At 41.9% G+C, this 19,661-nt stretch overlaps 1 protein-coding gene across 7 annotated transcripts in view; it reads left to right on the forward strand.

Moving 5' to 3' along the window:
- fam13b (family with sequence similarity 13 member B) overlaps positions 1 to 19,661 on the forward strand; it is a 79,033-nt gene that overhangs the window by 26,444 nt on the left and 32,928 nt on the right. For all 7 annotated transcript variants that reach the window (XM_060928049.1, XM_060928052.1, XM_060928054.1 and 4 more), the window contains exon 7: positions 3,149 to 3,264. In XM_060928049.1, the coding sequence (XP_060784032.1) occupies positions 3,149 to 3,264 (116 nt within the window). The remainder of the gene's footprint in view (positions 1 to 3,148; positions 3,265 to 19,661) is intronic.

A 19,661-nucleotide genomic window follows, 5' to 3' on the forward strand; every position in this document is an offset into this window, starting at 1 on the left:
TATGGGAAAAAATGACAGACAAATGACAAGAACAAGAGAGCAGGTGTGTCGATCCAAAAGCTGAAAACAAGCACGCCATTCCAGATCGGGCCCTATGTTTCAGCGTTGGAACGGTGTCTCTATCTCGAAAGACCTAGGAGGAGTAGTGGATCCAAAAAACGGGTGAAATGGAATAATAAAAATAAAACTTAAGAAGAATAATAGTGTGCTTTTGCAAGCACACTAAATATTCAAACGCCCAAAGATTTTAAGGATTTATCAATTAAAGTTTTTTCAAAGAGCAAGATTTTGCTTTGGATGACTTCTTTTATGAGTTGAATGATGCATAAAATCGACACAGAAAATGCATGATGTAGTATTTGTGTGTAACAGTATATTTTGTTAAGATAGCCATGTCACGATTATTCAACCCGTATATAATATTGTTGTTTTTAAAGCTTTCTGACAGTTTTTATGGCCTAAAGTGGAGTTGAAACATAATTAAGCCTTTGGGAATGCTATAACGATCCTTAATTTGCTTCAGCTGTGATGCATATATGAACCCCACCCATGAAAGTATTCAAGGTCAGTTGCAATCATGGGAAAGACAAAGGAGCTTCCACAAAAGCTGAGAGGAGATTATTTCATCACACCTAAAGGGCCTTGGGTATAAGATGATTTCCAAAAAAAAATTAACATTCCAAGAGACACCATTGGAAGCATTGTAAGGAAATTTAAAACTTCTGGAACAGCTGCAAACCTGCCTGGCTGTAGAAGAAAGCCCAAAATTTCATCAAGGGCCCTTAGCCACTTAGTCAGGACAACTATGAAAAACCCCTGTGTGAGTGCAAGACACCTACAGGATGACATGATGAAGGCTGGTACAAGTGCTTCAGTGGCAACTATAAGATGTGCACTGAATAAACAAGGATTTCATGGCCGGACTCCAAGACGCACTCCACTCTTGACCACAAGGAACATCAAAAGTTGACTAGAATATGCCAGGAGGAATTTGGATAAGACTACAGAGTTTTGGGAGACAGTTCTATGGATTGATGAAACCAAACTGGAACTGTTTGGACATATGGACCAGTGGTATGTCTGGCGTGCGAAAGGCCAGGCTTATGACCAGAAGAATACCATCCCCACAGTCGAGCATGGAGGTGGGTCATTGATGATGTGGGGCTGTTTTTCTGTGGCAGGAACTGGCAATCTTGCTCGTGTACCTGGCATCATGGATTCCCAGAAATACCAAGTCATTTTAAAGAGGAATGTGATGCCTTCTGTTGACCAATTAAACCTTGATCAATGGACTTTCCTAGCCTGGGCCCGCCCATCCTAAGCGTGACGCAACACGAGGGCCTGTTGCGAGCTTAGTCTGGCCAGGCAAGCTATCTACAGCTCTTCCAAGCTCCCGAAAAATCGGGAACCAATCAACTTTGAGCATCTCCAACGGCCCTGGGTAGAGGCGTGTTCAAGGCACTGACGTAGTAGAACTGCGACCGGAAGCCATAGATTGTTTACAGAATCTATGCCGGAAGCGCTTCATTCACGCTTCCGCATCTATTACGCATAGATGCTGTATTGAAAGCATTCAACGGGAAGTTCTCATTGAAAACGGAGCAAAGAGCAGCCCTGGAGGTATTTATTGAAAGGAAGGACATTTTCGCCTTGCTCCCGACCGGCTTCGGTAAGAGTTTAATCTACCAGTTAGCCCCGTCGTGTCGCATACGTCAGAGGAAAGAGTGATGTGATTTGGTTTAAGCTTCGTCACAGCCTTTTCTGGCTTCGACCAGGAGCAAACTGAGGCATTTCAGGGAGGCGGGTCAACCACGGGCTCTGGGAAATGGTTGGGCTTAATATCTTGGCCAGACCAATAGCTCACAGAGCTTTGAAGTCGCGTTAGCCAGGCTAGGACTTTCCAGCAAGACAATGATCCCAAGCACACTTCCAAGTCAACCGAAGCTTGGTTGAGAAAAAGATCCTGGAACGTCCTAGAGTGGCCGTCTCGGTCACCAGATTTAAATCCGATTGAAAATCTTTGAGATTTAAAGAAGGCAGTTGCAGCACGGAAGCCATCAAACATCACTGAGCTAGAGGCTTTTGCATGTGAAGAATGGGCAAAGATTCCAGTCGAGAGGTGTAAGAAGCTTGTCAGCACTTACCGAAAACGTTTGTTAGAAGTTATAAAAGCTAGAGGATGCTCGACAAAGTACTGAAGCTGGGGGTTGAATAATGGTGCATGTGTTTAAAAGATTTACATTTTCATTTGAAATTCAAAGTTAAGTCAACTTCTGTTGTCAAAATAATTCAAATATGTATCAATAAATATATTTTTTTGTTAATGTGTTTTTTATTGTCCTTATCTTTCATCCACATCACTATGTCTTCTGAGGTGAGGGGGTTGAATATTTCTGATTTGCAACTGTATATCCTATGATTTAATAGGAATTAGTATAAAATACGCAGGTGATTTTTATAGAAAATCACGCATGCTGATTGGTCGAGAGATTTGGAATATTTTTCGCGAATCACCTCGAGCGACTCAACAAAATGGCGGCCAAGCACTTTGCCACCGTAAGTGAGGAAGAAGAAAATGCTGTTCCTAAAAGCACTATGAAGTTTGGTCTGAAACTATTCAGAGTTAAGGTGGGATTTTGATTTATTTTACCTATTTCAAAACAAAGTATTTTATGTGAGTCGGCATCAGTAAGTGACGCAAATCTTCATGCGTTACATTTGCATGCTGCTTTTGAAGTTTGAAATAAATAATTTTTTAATACGATTTTTTTTTTAAATAATCACCTGTGTATTTATATGCAAATAATTATCCACCTGAGGCTCAGTGAATATTGGTGAATAATAACATCGACTTCGTCTCCGTTATTATTCACTGATATTCACTTCGCCTTTGATGAATAATTAAGTAATAACTAAATAAGCAAAGAACAGTCTGTTTCCTCGGCAGTAATTATGTCAGCTGCTTCTGACAGAGATCGGAATGTACTGCAACACAAAAACGCATGATAAAATGAAGGTTGAAATATTGATGTTGAAAGCCTTTTTGGAGACTTTTTGTTGTGGGTGTAAGACACTGATCCCTTCCTGACCTGTTTGTAAGATGACAGCTGCTGGGCCATGGTTCTGAAATGTTCACTTCATATTTTAGATCACTGAGCTCCTGGAAGACGAGAAGATAGAAGCATGTGAGGAGCTCCTGCAGGATGGCGAGGACGGTCCTTCTTCTCTCTCCCCCACACAACCCGGTGTCCCTCCTTCTTCTAGGTAGGGGCATCTCATTTTGAGCATTTCAGCCCTTTTCGGTTTATTTCGAGCTTTTTGAAAATATTTTGAGAAGATGGTGGTGGGTTTTTTTTTTTCTTTTTTTTTTTTTAATAATTATTTGAAAGTTATTTGAAGTTCATTTAATGAGCCTGACTTTCCTGTGCGACTGTCCTGTCTGTCTGTCTCGTCCTTTTTATATCTGACCTTGAAAGCAATTACGGATTTACATGGAGTAACTAAAAGTGTTTTGGGTCAAATGGGAGTAATGATAGGAATGAATGCATCATTCTATTCCTATCACTCTGGCCTAAAGCCTAATTTTACGAATGTAAATCACGAATGTAGCTTATCCAGATAAACAATCTGCAAAGCCGTGTTCATGTTTTAGTGCTTTTTAAAAAAAAAAAAAGGCTGCCTGAATTTTTCTGCTGACATGGAAAAAATGCATTGTATATGATAATGTAACATCATATCAAATCGGAGGTGGGGGGAGTGTTTGGGGCAGAGGTCAGTTAAAAAGCAGAGTAGTCTGCTGTTCTGGTCAGATGTTTTTTTCATACTGGCACAAAAGCGCTTTAAGCAGCACTTTTACCATGGAAATTAGAAATCGAGTCCAGTTCTCCGGCCTGACAAGCTTGTTTGTTAACGTTTTGCTCTAGTTTGCAAGGTTGTTTCCTGCATTGGCAAGCAATAAAATGACACTACAGGCATCACAGATGGCTACTTAACACATTTGTATTTCACTATGAAGTAGGTATGAATACATACAACCATACTATATGGTATGGAACATCACCTATGAAAGTAGGAGTTTCTCCTGAAATTAAAAAAAAAATTGAAATGAAACGTTCACTTAATGGATGTCCGCACGCTCAAATTGTCAAAGTGAAAGAATGCTGTAATCTTCAGTGTAAATATTTGGTAAAAATGCAGAGGGTAAAAAAAAAAAAAACACAAGGATCTGTGCAGTACAGTGTCATTCTACTTCGTGCATGAGTGCTCTAGTTAGGCCATGGAGTATTGTGCTATACTTTACGTAGGACATTAAATGGAAAGCCATTTGGGATTCGCGCTACACTACTTTGAGCTCCACATCGGCTGGTGCCTGGGCAAGAACTATGACTGAATTCAGCAGGGGTACTTGAGTAACAGAGACTCAGATTGTTTTGCAGGTCAAGGGGCCCACAGGGCCTCTCCTGGGGAAAAAACAGGGGCCCATTTCTACAATGGGGGGCCCAGTGATTATCCTTCAGTTGAAGCGAACCTAGTGAGTGAAGCGAGCCCAATGAACAGCTGGGGCAGCCCAGGGGCTGTTTTTTTTTTTTGGTATTAGAAGCGATATGAAGCAATGTAGATGACAAAAGTCAATGCTTCAACCAAATATATTGATATTGTTTAATCAGTGGCAATGTTTTGGAATTCAACCACAGGCCACTATATATCACATCTATATTATCTCCTCCTTGTAAATTATAGCACAAGAATGGGTTTGTTTTTTGCATGCTGTGACGGTCTAATTCTGCTTGTCTCTAATCATCTCTACTTCTAATTTCAGAGAATCAGATGGTGGTAGTAGTAGTAGTCACCAGTGGTAGTGGTGGTGGTAGTAGTAGTTGTTGTTGTAAATCTAGTATGACTGACTACTTTGGGTATCAGGGGTATCATTTTTTTCAGGTGAATGTACTCTCTGCCGAAGAATGACAAAATAGATGTTTTTTTTTCTTATCCATGTTTTCTTGTCTCTTTCAAACATTCATACATAGACCGTAAGACACCACCTAGCGAAAGACTTGGATCAGGTTTTACTCGCTTGGGACGCTACAAACGGGGCGGCGTAAATACACGAACGGGTCCGACGTATATTCAGTATGGCGGCGGTCAAAACAAATTCATCCGATGCTGAAATCTGTTGAATATCCAGATAATTATGTTGGAAGTTGCATATTTGTGCAAGATTTTCGATATTGAGACCATGAAGTCAAGTAATACGCCACGAAACGTTCCAAATAGGGTATAAAATGCTCGCGTCCATATTGGCCCCTGCCCCTCTCGACAATGCGTTCATTATTCGAAATAGTGCGTCTTAGACGCGGGTGCGCCAACAATCTGAGTCTCTGAGTAAGGCGTAGTTGTGGATGATCGTGGGTAATTTGCTGAGTCACACTATCTAGTGGAAAAGCACTATCGTGGTACAGATTTGGACCCTCAGATTTGATTGTGGAAAACATTTTGTCGCATTACCTTTTCCACCACCCAGCCTGCAGTTTCTTTTTAGTGAGATGAATTTGAATGTTATTCCGGTTTGGTGGAATTTGTGTTTTGCAGAAGTCGTGTGTAAAGCATATTTTGAAACAAGTACACGCGTAACGTGCTGTTAATGTGCAACCCAGCCAGTCAAACTTAAATGGCACATATCTATCTCTGTTTATTTTGTCACGTAAGACTATAAAACTGTGTAAGCACTATTGTGCTTCCACACTTGAGCTCCGGCTTTGCTGCTTGCGAGGTCGTCGTTTCTCCCATCAAAGCTCCTACAATTCCTGATGGTGAAAAGGGTACGATCTTTTTTTGAAGAAGAGAATAGAACCTGGAAATCAAAACCAGAACAGATCTATTGCCTCCAGTCTGAGCTCTGATCCTCCCCATCTGTTCCAGCTTCGACACAAGGTGAGCAGTCTAGGCTTTAGAGTAGCCGTGTCCTCAGTGTCTGCCCTGGTGGTGGTGGGGGGGGGGGGGGGGGGATGCTGTTAAATCATTAAAGGCAGGTGCATGAGGGGCCCCTTGAATAGGGAAAAAGTATAGCCCACGTTGACATGCATTTTAAACGCATGTCTGTTTTTATAGACATGCTTCACGCTTTCAAAATGCTTTGTAGAGTGGACGTCAGTCACAGACGGTATATTTGAGTGTTTGTGCCCTAGTACTCTTTCTGCGAGCAGTTTAAATGATAAACACATGGTGTATTTCCATCACCTGGTGCAAGACATAAAGTGATGGATTACTGATTGTCATTTTGAGCAGTGCAATGCAATGAGTATTTCAGAGCATTGTCATTTTCATGGATAGGTCAGAAATAACGTCAAGCATGTTGTTTCATTTCTGACTAAAAATGTGGTTTGTGCATCAGCATGTGGTAGAAACATCAGTGAGACATAAGGTATTTTGCTTTTCAGTTTCATTACATGCTATAATACGAAAACGTACCATTTACCATTATAGTAGTTGATGGTGCAGTGTATTTACATCCCAGTAACTGTGTTGTGTAAATATTAACAAATGCTTATTGACACTAAACAAAACTTCCAACTACTTCCCAGAGCAGTTGGATATTGTTAATGTGATTTAAGTACGTTAAACCCTTATCTGAACAAAGACTGGCATAACCACTTGGATTTTTATTTTTTGTCCTTGAAAAGATCCAGTCTGCTTCAAAATATTTTTATATCTCAGTAATTAAGCACTACTTCAGACATTGGGCCTCATTTATCAAGGTGGGTACAAACAAGTTTCCTCCACAAAGAAAGCCAGTTAGTTCTGAGAAAGTTTGTATCCTACAGGAGGTCCTGATTTTGCGTAAATTTAAGTATAAGGTTAAGTTCACTAATGTGAACCTTGATTTTAAGGCTTGAGTTACTGTGACCTTTTTTTTTTAAATATATACAAATTATGCTGGCAAGATGAAGTTGCTTATTTATTTCTTTAGATTTTTGGGGGGCTTTTTTTCACCTTTATTATAGAGATCTTGCAGTCACGTGACCGGAAAGTACACAGCCGCCATCTTGTCGGTAAAAAACACAGCTGAATACTGCTGCACTCGTGTACAGAATGGATCAATTTCAACCGACAGACTACACGGCTCATTTTTCTAATGAACAGATAACTAGATATATGTCTAAAATAAATGATCTACAGATTAGTGACCCTTATGGCTTACTGGACGGAGTTTTCACGACCCTGTCAGTGGATATTGAACTGCCAGCGGAATACCCAGACGTGTATAATTACCTCATCAACTTTCCCTCGCTGTTCAGTGGTGAAGCACTGCGTGCTTATAAATCTCTGGACAGTTATCCTTACAGAAATTCAGGATTTGTCAGCCGCGGCATCTTGTAAACAAGAAAATAATCCTCATTGGATGGGTAAGTCACTTAAGTATTGAGTATAGCACTGACCAGCCGATTATAGAATGGAATAAGGTAATTCCAGCTGTAATTCCAAATCGTCCGTCTTGTTTACCATGGATCTGGCGTTGGAGAGGTAGAGGCTTAGCAGTGGAGATTTGAGTAGCTGTTTTCTGAGCTTAGTCAACAGGCCGGCTCTGCCTGCAGCCTCGCTTTTGCTTCCTCTCCCGACGCCGCCTCCTTCGCTTTGCTTCCGATAACAATCCACGGAGACCCCGCTGGTCTCGCTATCTCGTCTGGAATGTTGTGCATGCGATGGAAATCGCTACAAACCGTCATTTTCTGCTGGAAACCAATGTCCAGTAAGTCCATACGGTTGTAGTGGATATTGAAGTCCGATACAGACGAACAACACGCAAAAATAAACACAAAAAACGTGCACAGGTAGGGAGAGCTTGTAGCCGCAGCCGTTGTAGTAGAATTGTATATAGTAGGGTTTTCCAGAAGAAAAGGTAGAAGTAGAAGGCGGAAATATGGCGTTTGACCGACAAGATGGCGTCTGTCACAATCTGGATCGGCTGTGACGTCACATGCAAGTGATCCATTGGATAGGACAGTATAGAGACAGGAAATGAGCGTGAGAGAGAGACAGGGAGGGATCGGGAAATGACCTCGGGCCAGAATCGAACCCGGGTCCCCGGATTTATGGTATGGCGCCTTATCCACCTGAGCCACGACGCCCCCGCTTATTTATTTCAAGTGCATACACAAATTGAATTTTAAAATTGTATGACGTTCCTTTTTTTTTTTTTTTTTTTTTTAAATAGTTCATGACTTGAAAAAAGCAAGCCAAAACAAATCCGTAAATAAATAAATGGCACCCTTTAAACAGACTGGGTGTGTACCTGTGGTAGCTGAGGTGCAATACCTTAAGATCCTAGTGCACTCTGCTCTTCTGAGGCACTCTTTCACAGCTTCTTCTTCATTTTGTCATGTTCAGCTCTCCGAGTTTAGCCATTTATCGAATTTTGTGGTTGACATGAAATATAATCAGATTTGTCATGAATATGCTTAATAACACTAGTAAGAATTGTACAATTTCTGAAAATTGGCACTTGTGAAGCGCCAGATGAGTTTCCATTCCATCTGAATCTGGTTGTGTAATTGTGTAACTGGTAAATGATGTATGGAAAATGTTCAAAAACATTTGATATCCAGGTCGTGCATTGGTGTCAAGACTAACAATGCATTCTTAAGTAAATTCTTTAAGCTGTTTATTCATGGTGACCGACCGACCAATCGATTGATTGATTCTCACAGAATTTCTTTCCGAATGTATCCTTTTAAGGCCGGGCCAAAGTTTCCAGACATCTCCAGCATATTACAGGCATGTGTATGGCATACGTTTTGTTTGTTAGGGTTTTTTTTTCGTGTGTCCCCCCCGTATTATTTCGAAGACTCAACAGACCTTGTTTGGCAGAGGCTTGCATGAAACCAAAGTACTCTGGTTTATTTGCATTACTAGGGGCCTCTAGAAAGGCTCATGAAGCAGTAAATACAACTTTGAGTTACTGTCATACCAGGGCAAATAAGTGGCAGGACAGTCCGAGATGTTTGTGTTACAGTCCTGCAGCTCTCCTAGTTTGAACCTGACAGGCCGACACACTTCAAAGCTAAATTTAAACCCCACCATATATCCATTGCACCAGCTATGGAAAGTATTTTTCATCTGCCCCTGAAATAAATAGATGATATACTTTTGGTGTTCTTGAGCTACTGTGTTGCCAGTGGCCAGGCACTCGTGTCTGTGATGCAGCAAGTTTTGAGGTTGCAGTCAGTGTGAGGTGAAGTCACCCTCACTTCACCCTCATTACACACTCCAACAACACTACAGTTCCTTGGGTTTTTACCTTCATGATTACAGAAAGGAATCATTGTTGGCACTGTGCTTTTAACTTTTCTCATGTGGAGAGTTTCATCTCTAGGCTGGAGAACAGAAGGAGCCACAATACAGTGGTGCTTGAAAGTTTGTGAACCCTTTAGAATTTTCTATATTTCTGCATAAAGATGACCTAAAACATCATCAGATTTCACACAAGTCCTAAAAGTAGATAAAGAGAACCCAGTTAAACAAATGAGACAAATATTATACTTGGTCATTTATTTATTGAGGAAAATGATCCAATATTACATATCTGTGAGTGGCAAAAGTATGTGAACCTTTGCTTTCAGTATCTGGTGTGACCCCCTTGTGAAGCAATAACTGCAACTAAACGTTTCCGGTAACTGTTGATCAGTCCTGCACACCGGCTTGGAGGAATTTTAGCCCATTCCTCCATACAGAACAGCTTCAACTCTGGGATGTTGGTGGGTTTCCTCACATGAACTGCTCACTTCAGGTCCTTCCATAACATTTCCATTGGATTAAGGTCAAGACTTTGACTTGGCCATTCCAAAACATTAACTTTATTCTTCTTTAACCATTCTTGGTAGAACGACGTGTGTGCTTAGGGACGACGTCTTGCTGCATGACCCACCTTCTCTTGAGATTCAGTTCATGGACAGATGTCCTGACATTTTCCTTTAGAATTTGCTGGTATAATTCGGAATTCATTGTTCTGTCAATGATAGCAAGCTGTCCTGGCCCAGATGCAGCAAAACAAGCCCAAACCATGATACTACTCCCACCACCATGTTTCACAGATGGAATAAGGTTCTTGTGCTGGAATGCAGTGTTTTTCTTTCTCCAAACATAACACTTCTCATTTAAACCAAAATGTCCTATTTTGGTCTCATCTGTCCACAAAACATTTTTCCACTAGCCTTCTGGCTTGTCCATGTGATCTTTAGCAAACTGCAGATGAGCAGCAATGTTCTTTTTGGAGAGCAGTGGCTTTCTCCTTGCAACCCTGCCATGCACACCATTGTTGTTCAGTGTTCTCCTGATGGTGGACTCATGAACATTAACATTAGCCAATGTGAGAGAGGCCTTCAGTTGCTTAGAAGTTACCCTGGGGTCCTTTGTGACCTCGCTGACTATTACACGCCTTGCTCTTGGAGTGATCTTTGTTGGTCGACCATTCCTGGGGAGGGTAACAATGGTCTTGAATTTCCTCCATTTGTACACAATCTGTCTGACTGTGGATTGGTGGAGTCCAAACTCTTTAGAGATGGTTTTGTAACCTTTTCCAGCCTGATGAGCATCAACAACGCTTTTTCTGAGGTCCTCAGAAATCTCCTTTGTTCGTGCCACGATACACTTCCACAAATGTGTTGTGAAGATCAGACTTTGATAGATCCCTGTTCTTTAAATAAAACAGGGTGCCCACTCACACCTGATTGCCATCCCATTGACTGAAAACACCTGACTCTAATTTCACCTTTAAATTAACTGCTAATCCTAGAGGTTCACTAGCCTGGGCCCACCCATCCTAAGCGTGACGCAACACGAGGGCCTGTTCCGAGCTTAGTCTGGCCAGGCAGGCTATCTACAGCATTTCCAAGCTCCCGAAAAATCGGGAACCAATCAACTTTGAGCATCTCCAACGGCCCTAGGTAGAGGCGTGTTCAAGGCACTGACGTAGTAGAACTGCGACCGGAAGCCATAGTTTGTTTACAGCGGTAGATGCTGTATTGAAAGCATTCAACAGAAAGTTCTCATTGAAAACGGAGCAAAGAGCAGCCCTGGAGGTATTTATTGAAAGGAAGGATGTTTTCGCCTTGCTCCCGACCGGCTTCGGTAAGAGTTTAATCTACCAGTTACTCAAGCAGTTTCCGTCGCGTCACATACGTCAGAGGAAAGAGTGATGTGATTTGGTTTAAGCTTCGTCACAGCCTTTTCTGGCTTCGACCAGTAGCAAACTGAGGCATTTCAGGGAGGCGGGTCAACCACGGGCTCTGGGAAACGGTTTGGCTTAATAGCTTGGCCAGACCAAATGCTCGGAGAGCTTTGAAGTCGTGTTAGCCAGGCTAGAGGTTCACATACTTTTGCCACTCACAGATATGTAATATTGGATAATTTTCCTCAATAAATAAATGACCAAGTATAATATTTTTGTCTCATTTGTTTAACTGGGTTCTCTTTATTTACTTTTAGAACTTTTGTGAAAATCTGATCTTTTAGGCTTCTTTATGCAGAAATGTAGAAAATTCTAAAGGGTTCACAAACTTTCAAGCACCACTGTACATACAAAAAAAAAAAAAAAGTCAGACAAGCATGTCGGTTGAACTTCAGATTCTCAGAAGTGTCACCCGAGCTCCTTCCTGCTCCCCTCTTCTTTGGCACACGTACCTAACTGCTTGCCGTTTGGCCACCAGATCACTTGTCAGGGAATCAAAAGCAAATGCTCTGTTGGCTCATTTATATCTCTGACCTCTGCCGACATCCATAAAACAGTCAAGTGCATACATGTCTGCATCTTTGTGTGTAATTTTGATGGTCAGGCTGCATGGCACAGTTAAATAATCTACACTATATAAAAGTTTTTGGACACCTGTCCATCACACCCAAATGTGGCTCTTCCCCAAACTGTTGCCACATAGTTGGAAGCACAGAATTGTCTAGAATATCTTAATATGCAGGGCGGCACGGTGGTGTAGTGGTTAGCGCTGTCGCCTCACAGCAAGAAGGTCCGGGTTCGAGCCCCGTGGCCGGCGAGGGCCTTTCTGTGCGGAGTTTGCATGTTCTCCCCGTGTCCGTGTGGGTTTCCTCCGGGTGCTCCGGTTTCCCCCACAGTCCAAAGACATGCAGGTTAGGTTAACTGGTGACTCTAAAGTGAGTGTGAATGGTTGTATGTGTCAGCCCTGTGATGACCTGGCGACTTGTCCAGGGTGTACCCCGCCTTTCGCCCGTAGTCAGCTGGGATAGGCTCCAGTTTGCCTGCGACCCTGTAGAACAGGATAAAGCGGCTAGAGATAATGAGACGAGATCTTAATATGCCGTAGCATTACAGTTGCCTTTCTGTGGAACCAGGAGGTCCAAACCTATTCTCGCATCAAAATGCCTCTGTGCACAAAGCAAGGTCTGTGAAGACATGGTTTGCTAAGGTTGGTGTGGAAGAACTTGACTGACCACAGATCCCTAACTTCAACCACACTGAGCACCTTAATTTATTTAATTAGAAAGCTGACTGCACTCCGTGCCTTCTTGCCTGACCTGACATCAGTGCCTGACCTCGCTAATGCTCTTATAGCTGAATGAACAAATCTCCACAGCCATGCTCCAAAATCTAGTGGAAAGCCTTCCCAGAAGAATCAAGGTTATAATAACAGCGAATGGGGTGTTCAGCAAGCAAATAGTGTATGAGTGGCAGCCTGTGAAATCCCTTCACATGGTCAAATTTTCTTTTTTTTTTTTTAAAAAAAAACCTTACTGTGCGTAGTTGTGAAAACACCAGAGACTTTGAATGCCTTGCTGACATTTTGACAGTGGTAACTGAATACAAATCAAATTGATCTGGCTTGTATCCATTTTGCTACGGCATGTACAGTAACTGTTCATCAACTTGAAAGCATGACATTCACTATGTGAGGAAATCACACTTGGCTACTCGTAGACATCTTTGAAGCATCGCCATATTTGTTAAACTGGCTCCTTATCCCAACGTGGTCTTTGTAGGAAGATGGTTTAGGCAAGTTTAAAAAGCATTTCCACATTAATTTGGTGAAATATTTATTGCTTCTTAAAGCTGAGATGTCCAATTATATTATAAACCAGGAACATGATGCATGTATCACCAAAACATGATCTTTTATCTCGGAGTCGTTTCAGCAGATGCCTGGGTACACAGTGACCTCTTAGTTTGTGTGAGTGACAGAATCCTCCCACAGCCACAGTGCCACCTGAAAGGTTTTCCCAGACTGTCAGACATACTGTGTGAACTTTTAAAACACAGCTTGTGCTATTAGAGTATGTGGTGCTTGACGAGTGGTAATCTCAAACTGCTTCCTTATCTGTTTATTTTACCCTTCCTGTATTATTGTGTTGATCTCAGCAATGCTACTGTTGCAAAGGTAAATGGGTTGGTGCAGGTTCAGGCAGAATTGTTTGTACATGCAGGCACTTCCCTGATACAATTGTCCGTTCTCAGGACTTGTGTCGGGTCAAATGGAACTGTGGTTTGGCTGAGGTTTAGAAAAGTCTGAATGAAGAAAGATATGTCTGGTCTTAAAGTAATGGATGGTCTTGTCTGTGGGTGAATCTGTGAGTTTTTATCTTGGAAGAGCAGATCAAGAAGCCTTTGTCACATGTATACTTAAGCACAGACTTAAGTACATAGTGAAATTTAACTTCTGCATTTAAAGGAACAGTCCACCGTACTTCCATAATGAAATATGTTCTTCTCTGAATTGAGACGAGCTGCTCCGTACCTCTCCGAGCTTTGTGCGACCTCCCAGTCAGTCAGACGCGCTGTTACTCCTGTTAGCAATGTAGCTAGGCTCAGCATGGCCAATGGTATTTTTTGGGGCTGTAGTTAGATGTGACCAAACTCTTCCACGTTTTTCCTGTTTACATAGGTTTATATGACCAGTGATATGAAACAAGTTCAGTTACACAAATTGAAACGTGGCGATTTTCTATGCTATGGAAAGTCCACACTATAATGACAGGCGTACTAACACCTTCTGCGCGCTTCGGCAGCGCATTGATACCTTCACTCCTGTTTTCCCCCTCTCCCCCGCCCCCCTGACCACAGCACTGATGTTTCCAGTCACATTGGCTGTGTATTGACGGAAGTCGGGGGAGAGGGGGAAAACAGGAGTGAAGGTATCAATGCGCTGTCGAAGCGCGCAGAAGGTGTTAGTACGCCTGTCATTATAGTGCGGACTTTCCATAGCATAGAAAATCGCCACGTTTCAATTTGTGTAACTGAACTTTGTTTCATGTCATTGGTCATATAAACCTATGTAAACAGGAAAAACGTGGAAGAGTTTGGTCGCATCTAACTACAGCCCCAAAAAATACCATTGGCCATGCTGAGCCTAGCTACATTGCTAACAGGAGTGACAGCGCGTCTGACTGACTGGGAGGTCGCACAAAGCTCGGAGAGGTACGGATCAGCTCGTCTCAATTCAGAGAAGAACATATTTCATTATGGAAGTACGGTGGACTGTTCCTTTAACCCATCTGAAGCAGTGAACACACACATGCTTGGGGGTTAGGTGCCTTGCTCAAGGGCACTTCAGCCCAACCTCAGGCCATGGTTGCCCTATGTTAACCTAACCGCATGTCTTTGAACTGTGGGGAGAAACCCACACGCACTAGGAGAACATGCAATCTCCACACAGAAAGGCCCCTGTCAGCTGCTGGGTTCAAACCCAGAACTTTCTTGCTATGAGACAGTGGGTGCTGTCTGGTTCTCTCACAGCTATACAAGCACAGTCCAGGAAGGGATTAAGGATGACTGCATCATGTTGACAAGGAAAGCCACAGCTGATGAGAAAGTTATATAAGATGAGTGCGACAGGTGCTGGGCTGTGTGTCTGCCTGTCTGTTTGATATCGGTGGTATTAGTGTTTGGTGTGTGAGACAGACCGAGGATAAGACCCTCCTCTGTAGGTTTTTTTTTTATTGGTTGAGAGAGCTGCTGGTTACACTGCGTCACAGCCCTGTATTTGAGCGAGGGTCCAGCTTGTTTACTGCAGCACTTTCCAGCAGAGTGCCGAGCCCTGCGCGCACAGCACAGACCTGAGGCCGCATGATGAGCACCAGTAGCCTGTGCCTGCTCTTTGACCTGCTCATCCAGACTTTAGCTCCTCAAAGCGCCCAGTCCGGATAACCAAGTACCCCAACCGGATACGCGGCAAAAACGGCTCCCTCACGCAAACCAGGCTGCCGAAAATGGCTTGCGAAGTCCTTCTACACAGGTGAGAGAGAGAGAGGGAGCGCTCAGAAATCTCTAGGGCCATACTGTCTTTCATAATGGGGACTGAATTACTTTTGAAAGGTTGTGGAAATGGAAAGTGAGCTGCTAATTCAGAGCCCTGTTCTCTAGAGTAATGCGGTTTATAGTGCGTTTGTCCCTCTGGACCTCGAGGCTAGGGCTACCGATATTTATTTCTGTTCTGGAGAGGGTTTCGTGTGACATTTTAGATCAAATTAAGAGCTACTTTACCATTAGCTATACTAAACCTGATTTTATTTTTTCTTTTCTTTTTCTCCCTGTATGTATATCAGCAGAGTTACTTAGGATAATGTAATTCTGTGCAGTGAGTGAGAAGCTGAGGATGGATATCTGTCAGTATTGTGGTGAATGACTGACCGCCTCCCCCCCCCCTTTTTTTTTCTTGATTTAAAAAAAAAAGCATTGCTAGTTCCTGGTAGAATTTTGAAACTGCTGAACCATAACCAGCTTCTGCATTCGACAGCTTTATGCTTACACGCACTTGGTTAGCAGTGTGTACACGTGAGCCGTCAGCAGGCTAAAATGCCAAGTCAGAGGAAGGGTATTGTCCTGATCCTCTTTTAGTTCTTCCTTTACCGCAAATTTTGTCTCTGCTATAAATGGCTGAGACAACATGCTAACATTTTACTATAAGGTAAAGCGTGACGTTTGAGCAGGATATGTGCTTGTCAGATGTATTTCAGTTTTGGTGACGTGTCACTTAGTGATTCAGGGTTATTTTGTTTGAGCTTTGCCCACACCATTACTCGTATTAAAGGATTTTATTTCTAAAGTTATTGTTTGCTTTTCCTGTTTGGCTTTGGAATACAGTTGCTGTGTAACTTTTTGTCCTGGGTGAAAGTAGAAGAGGAAGAACATGGAGTTCCTTTTCTATAGAGAAATGTACCATTTATGTAAATAATAAAAAAAAAAATAAATAAATAAATATATATATATATATATATATATATATATATATATATATATATATATATATATATATAATATATTAGGGCTGTAACGATATGCGTATCGAAATCGCGATACGCAGAGCCACGATCCGTATCGCGATACAAGAAGGCAGAATCACGGTACACTTTTTCAAACTTCTCCTCAGCCCAAAAACAGAGGCGCTTCCAAACTTCAATTTATGAATACTTTACTTTTTATTTAAATTACATTTTAAACTTACTTAAATTACTTTTATTTTTTAATATCTATTAGTAAGTCGTTTTTTCGCCGACCTGCGACAATCTTCTGCGAGTCACGCAACGTCCACACTCGCCACTGGCAGAGCATTCATTTCTTTTAAGCGGTCGCCATTCTGGTTGCGACGCGGGGAGCGAATCTGTAAACAAGCAGCTCATTGGCTGGCTAGGTGTGCCACAAGCCAATCACAATCACTTGACCGGAAAGGCATGCAGTGTTGCCAGATTGGGCAGGTTTAGGTGCTTTTTGGCTGGTTTTGAACATATTTTGGGGTGGAAAACGTTAGCAGTATCTGGCAACACTGAAGGCATGTCTGCTTGGGTGGAAGCCTTCTGCGGCAGTTACATTTTGACACGCGAGCAATGTTTCATATAAAAATTCCGTAATTTCCATCTGTTTTCCGCGATCACAGAAAATCGTTGGCCCTATGAGAGTGAGACAGTGAGAGAGCCACCCCCCCAAAAAAAATCTTAACGGATTTACACGAGTTGGAAAAATGACTTTTTCAGAACCGAAAAAAACAGCTTCCGGCTCAACAGTATTATTTTGAGAAATAAAACAATCTTTGGATATACATTTGTTCATTTTTGCATACATATTACTCATTCTCTGCAGTGGTCTGAATTATTTGTTATTAAATAGTTAATGTAAGTAAGTAAATGTTAAGTCAAATTTACTACTTTAAAAAAACATTTAAAAAAAAATCGTGGGCGTATCGAATCGTGGGTCAAAAATCGCGATACGAATCGAATCGTGAGTTGGGTGTATCGTTACAGCCCTTTTATTTATATATATATATATATATATATATATATATATATATATATATATATATATATACACAATATAGTATTGATGTTGAGTAGCTGTGTAAAATTGTATTAATCTGTGAAAAATAAACACTTAATTGTCAAACAGTGCTCGTGTTCTAAGAGATCTGTCTCACTATACTTGATTTTTGTTAAAACTGTTTTTCGTTTCATGGTGTGTGTGTGTGTGTGTGTGTGTGTGTGTGGTTTTTCTCAATATGCTAAAATTAGTGATCATGCACACTTTCACTTCCTTCTAAGAGAGAGAGGCAGAGCACGTTCTCTGGTCTGTGGTTAGGAATATGAGCACAGCACAGATCTGTGAGAGTGTTTGTTTGCCTAGCAGCACAGTTCATTGTTGATTGATCCAGACTGCACCACAGTGCCTGAATAGCTAGCTGACTTGGGCTGTACATTTCTGCTGTGTACATACAGTACCAGTCAAAAGTTTGTACACCCCTACTCGTTTGTAGGTTTTTCTGTATTTTGACATTGTAGAACAATACTGAAGACATCAAAACTATGGAATTATGTGATGGACAAAAAGTGTCCAAGTTTTATATTTTAGATTCTTCAAAGTAGCCAGCATTTACCTTGATAACGCTTTGCACACTATTGGCATTATCTGTACCAGCTTTATGAGGTAATCACCTCGAATGCTTTTTCATTCAACAGGTTTGTCTCATCAAAAGTTAATTAGTGGAATTACTTGCCTTTTTAATCCATCCATCCATCCATCCATCCATCCATCCATCCATCCATCCATCCATCCATCCATCCATCCATCCATCCATCCATCCATCCATCCATCCATCCATCCATCCATCCATCCATCCATCCATCCATCCATCCATCCATCCATCCATCCATCCATCCATCCATCCATCCATCCATCCATCCAGTTCTACAGGATCGCAGGCAAGCTGGAGTCTGTCCCAGCTGACTATGGGCGAGAGGCGGGGTACACCCTGGACAAGTCGCCAGGTCATCACAGGGCTGACACATAGACACAGACAACCATTCACACTCGCATTCACACTTGCGGTCAATTTAGAGTCACCAGTTAACCTAACCTGCATGTCTTTGGACTGTGGGGGAAACCGGAGCACCCGGAGGAAACCCACGCAGACACGGCAAGAACATGCAAACTCCACACAGAAAGGCCCTCGCCAGCCGCTGGGCTCAAACCCTGGACCTTCTTGCTGTGAGGCGACAGTGCTAACCACTACACCACCGTGCTGTACCTTTTTATTGCATTTGAGATCAAATAATAAAAATGCTGTCAATAGCTCTATTTGACAACTTTCATAATCCTTATCATGTCAAGAACCGCTCAGTTAGGTAAAGAGACACGACAGCCTACAATATCAAAGTTCTTAAAGCACCTGTTGTGTCAGTGTCATGTTTATTTCTACTCGGGCTGTTAATTTGACATTTAAGCAAAAGCTAGAGCTCAGCATGTCATGTAAGCAGCATTCCCTCCATGCCAAAGTTTGTTTATAGGACGGAGCATACTGCTGAATAACCCCCACCCCCACACTTCCTGTCAGACAGTGTCTTCCTGTTCTGCTCTCTATAAACCTGTCACTTCCAAGGAAGGACAAAATATACTGCATATCCTGCCCCTGGTGGCAGTGGAAAGGGCTTCAGGCTGTCTGCAGATGGGTCTGGTGCACTGTGTTTCAGGGTTATGGTTGATTTAACATTGTGGCATGTGTCTGTTTTTAATGAATAAAATTCATACCAAATACATTCAAGAAACATTACTGCACTGTTTGTTAAATGTAAGCATAAAACAGATTGACATTGATATGGCTTAGCTTTACATCCAGAGAGATGCACATCAAATTTATGGCATTCTATACATTTAGAGTTATATAATGTATGGGCAGGCTAGCATTTTCATGGACCCGTGTCCCACATGTAAAAGCCTGCAGTCTCCTGCGTTTTATACACATCCAAGGCTATTTTAAAAATGCGGAATGTCAGAAGTATTTATTTAATATTTCTTCACATCACCGAATGGTTATGCCTCTATTTGTTAAATAATTTCTGTGATTTGTAAACATTTTTCTCAAGACTCGGTCACTGATGGCGTGATCAGTGATTGATTAAATGGAGCAGTAGATACAGAATAGTTCTCTCTTAATTATCAAGCATGCTATCAGTTCAGCACTTAGCTAATTTTGATAACCTTGGGTAACACTAAATCTGGGTACCGTGATGTTACTCAACAGAGCTGAAGAGAAATGTAAAATATCTACCAGTCAACGCCTCTGCTTTCATTACTTCAATATTATTAGTTCCATCTTGCCCGATTATTATGTAATACTTAGTTAAGATGTAATGCGACATAAGGTCAAAGGCCATTACAG

This window comes from Neoarius graeffei, chromosome 8 (genome assembly GCF_027579695.1).
Source record: "Neoarius graeffei isolate fNeoGra1 chromosome 8, fNeoGra1.pri, whole genome shotgun sequence".
Lineage (NCBI taxonomy): Eukaryota > Metazoa > Chordata > Actinopteri > Siluriformes > Ariidae > Neoarius > Neoarius graeffei.